Below are 4,288 nucleotides of genomic sequence, written 5' to 3' on the forward strand. Positions count from 1 at the left end.
ATTTTATTTAAAAAAATCATTATTGTTTTATTAAAAACACATAAAATCGTATTATAAAATTGACAAAAACAAATATTAAAATCGAGATGTGTCTTGCTCAATTACACGAGTACTCTTCTAGTATAATTATAATATATATTGTGTGTCGTTGATTGTGAAGATTTGTATTTAAGCCATTGTTACAATTCAAATTAATATTAATTTTCTATAACAAACAAATGTCTTTTCTTTGATTCCCTAGCTATACGATATATATATACATATAGAGATATATGTAACCAAAGATGGTTAGCTTTACGTACGGTCCACTAAGCTAGCTGTATCTATATCATCCATCATCATCTACTTTGAATTTAGTCTTGATTTAAAGTTATCTCCGTCAAATAGATACACACATGCATTAAAGTCAACAAGTAATGCTATGTATATATATACATGGGCATATGAGTAATCGATTCTTGTAACGCCACGACATGTCCATCTGTCAACCTCTCTAGCTACCACCATATATAACCTGCCACCTTGCTCCTTCACACCTCCCCCTCTCTCTCTCTCTCTCTCTCTCTCTCTCTACATATCTATATCTATATCTATATCTATATCTATATCTATATATCATGTATAATGCAGGAAAGGAAGAAAGGAAGGAAAATTAGGAGAAGAAATTAATAATCAAATGGCGGACATGAAAGGAAGGGGTGTTATCTGTGATGAGAGGTGCGGTTGTCCTTCGCCTTGTCCCGGCGGAGTTACATGCAGGTTCAATCCATCTCTCTCAAATTACATACATCATACATACATACATATATCAAATTAAAAGAGAGAGACATATATATATATTATCATTATTATTATTAAATGGTTATTATTATAATATCAAAGTGTTTTAACTAGTCTAAATTTGTTTTGAAAACTTTTCTTTCTAACTCTTAAAACATCAAACAATTAATTTTATTTTACAATTACATAAATAAGAGTACAACATGCTTCCGTACATGTCTTCCTTTTTGAATGAAGTATCATCGGGTCATGCCACGAGACTTTTAGCATGCGTTTCAGCCCTGACCCACTAAAACATGTAACTTCTCTTTAGCTTATTCAGTAATACTCGGCTCCCGAAACCTAGTTTCGTTTCCTACTTTAGGTATAGAAAACATATATGGATTTTATTGGGAGATTTACTTATGTAATGAGAAAAATTATCAAAATTGCATATAGTTTAGAAGATAATAAAGAAAGTAAACAAGTTTTTTATTTCATCATTGAAGAGTACATACAAAGGTTTAAACAGTAAATGGTTAAGGAAAATCAAACTTTTATGATAGAAAATTTTATATAATCTTTCTTCTATAGATTTAAGGTACATAGATTTTTCAAGAATTTATTGTAGAATTAATTACCTTCAATGATCATCTCCAACATTGGTACGATTTTGGTATAATAAATTCGATTTATCTTACTTTCCCGATTTTTCTTGAAATTTCTGAATTACCTCGTTGGGAGTTAGAGATTGTTATCTTAATAACCCAACGATAACCTTAAAAGATATACCGGTTCTAAATTTTTTATTTGTAGGACCAGATTTGTTTCCTACTTTAACTAGTCTAAATTTGTTTTGAAAACTTTTCTTTCTAACTCTTAAAACATCAAACAATTAATTTTATTTTACAATTACATAAATAAGAGTACAACATGCTTCCGTACATGTCTTCCTTTTTGAATGAAGTATCATCGGGTCATGCCACGAGACTTTTAGCATGCGTTTCAGCCCTGACCCACTAAAACATGTAACTTCTCTTTAGCTTATTCAGTAATACTCGGCTCCCGAAACCTAGTTTCGTTTCCTACTTTAGGTATAGAAAACATATATGGATTTTATTGGGAGATTTACTTATGTAATGAGAAAAATTATCAAAATTGCATATAGTTTAGAAGATAATAAAGAAAGTAAACAAGTTTTTTATTTCATCATTGAAGAGTACATACAAAGGTTTAAACAGTAAATGGTTAAGGAAAATCAAACTTTTATGATAGAAAATTTTATATAATCTTTCTTCTATAGATTTAAGGTACATAGATTTTTCAAGAATTTATTGTAGAATTAATTACCTTCAATGATCATCTCCAACATTGGTACGATTTTGGTATAATAAATTCGATTTATCTTACTTTCCCGATTTTTCTTGAAATTTCTGAATTACCTCGTTGGGAGTTAGAGATTGTTATCTTAATAACCCAACGATAACCTTAAAAGATATACCGGTTCTAAATTTTTTATTTGTAGGACCAGATTTGTTTGAAGAAAAAAAGATAGTGTCAAACTGACAAAATCTGAATTTTTTTTCAAATTTCGATAACTAATAAAAAGACAAATTTTCAAAAAATTTGTGAAAATGATATTCAATATATAAGGGCGCTAGGCATCCGAATCATCCTCCAAGGAATGGAAGCCAGTTTTAAGAGAGGATTTCGCACTTATGATGGAAACAAGATATATTCATTGGTCCTACCCTTAACCATTATGTTCTTTACTATTTAAAACTTTGTATGTACTCTTCAATGATGAAATAAAAAACTTGTTTACTTTCTTTATTATCTTCTAAACTATATGCAATTTTGATAATTTTTCTCATTACATAAGTAAATCTCCCAACAAAATCCATATCTATTTTCTATACACCTAATCTAGGAAACGAAACTAGGTTGAGCACTTGAGCTGAGTATTGTTGAAGGAGCTACAGATAAGTTATATGTTTTAGCGGGTTGGGGTTGAAACACCTGTTAAAGGTCTCGTGACATGACCCGGTTAATGCTTCGGTCAAAGAGAAAGACATGTATGGAAGCATGTTGGACCCTTATTTATATAATTCTAAAATAAGATTTTGTTTGATGTTTTAAGAGATAAGAAAAAGTTTTCAAAATAGATTTAAACTACTTAAATATTTTGATATTATAATAAATGGTTTTAACAATTGTGATAACAATAAAGACAAAGAGATAAAACATATTTACTATAATATCACAATCGTTAAAAGAGTAAAGTTTATTATTATTGTGATTTTATTATACTTTTGATATTATAATCTATTATTATTATTATACAAGATAGCATGTATATGTAGGGGTGTTCAAAAATCCAACCAAACCCAACCCAACACAACGTGAAATAACTCAACCCGAAGCAACCCGATATTTAATCGAGTTGTAAAATTGTCAAACCGTATGTATTGGGTTACTATTATTTGAACCTAACCCAACCCGATGAACCCGATATCTTTTTATTTCTTGAATTTAATATGATTGTTGAATTTCTATTAATATATACATTAGACAATTACACTATCATGTATGCTTTTCACATATACATATTTTCAATCTATTCATATCTCTATATAACTCATTCATATATATGTTCAGTAACTATAAACATATATATGTAAATTGAGAAAATTAACTGAATGTGATATACGTAAGAAACATGGATAAGTTATACCAAATGGTTGATGATGAAAAAAAATTTATGAGCAGAGAAATAACATATTCAATGTTAAAAGAATATTCTAATATACCAAAGTATCAACCCGACCAAACCGTATGGGTTGGGTTGGGTTGCACTTTGGTTTGGGTTGGGTTGAGTTAAGATTTTTCTAAACCGCAAGCATTTGGTTTGGTTGTTCAAATGTCTTCAATCCGATCAACCCAATCCATGAGCACCCCTAGCTATATGTATATAGCTAGTCAGATGGTTAATGAATATACGTGGGTGTTGCAGATGCAAGAGTGGTACATTCCAGAGCCAGAGCGGTGGCGGTGAAGGGGCGGGGGCGGAGCATAAGACATGTTCCTGTGGTGAACACTGTGGATGCAACCCTTGCACCTGCTCTAAAGCAACACCATCGTCAGGAAAGCCCTCCTGCACCTGCCAACAGGGTTGCACCTGCGTCACTTGTTCGTCTTGAAAATCAAACTCCGCCGACTTTATTACCAAATTAATTAATAATCAAGTTATACTATATTATATATATATATATATATATATATATATATATATATATATATATATACTTTTGATATATATGATGTGTATAAATAATTAAGGTAATCAATAAAATGGGTGCATGTGTTATGTTTTGTTTGGATTCTTTGTAGCTTAAATTTACTCGCTCAATAATAATTAATTAGGGATGGAACTTTTGTCAATGGGACTCTCTACCTATGAATTGAATGAGTATATATATATATATATATATATATATATATATATATATATATATATATATATATATAG

The 4,288-nt window shown here is 30.0% G+C and overlaps 1 protein-coding gene across 1 annotated transcript; it reads left to right on the forward strand.

The window, feature by feature from the left end:
- Window positions 1-617: 617 nt before the first annotated feature.
- Window positions 618-4,036, forward strand: LOC112525798 (metallothionein-like protein 4B). The gene is made up of 2 exons (XM_025136069.1): window positions 618-759; window positions 3,773-4,036. The coding sequence occupies exons 1-2, from the start codon at window positions 677-679 to the stop codon at window positions 3,957-3,959; spliced, it is 270 nt and encodes an 89-aa protein (XP_024991837.1). The 5' UTR covers window positions 618-676; the 3' UTR covers window positions 3,960-4,036.
- Window positions 4,037-4,288: the final 252 nt, after the last annotated feature.

Source organism: Cynara cardunculus (assembly GCF_001531365.2).
Source record: "Cynara cardunculus var. scolymus isolate 2C chromosome LG 13, CcrdV1, whole genome shotgun sequence".
Classification (NCBI taxonomy): domain Eukaryota; kingdom Viridiplantae; phylum Streptophyta; class Magnoliopsida; order Asterales; family Asteraceae; genus Cynara; species Cynara cardunculus.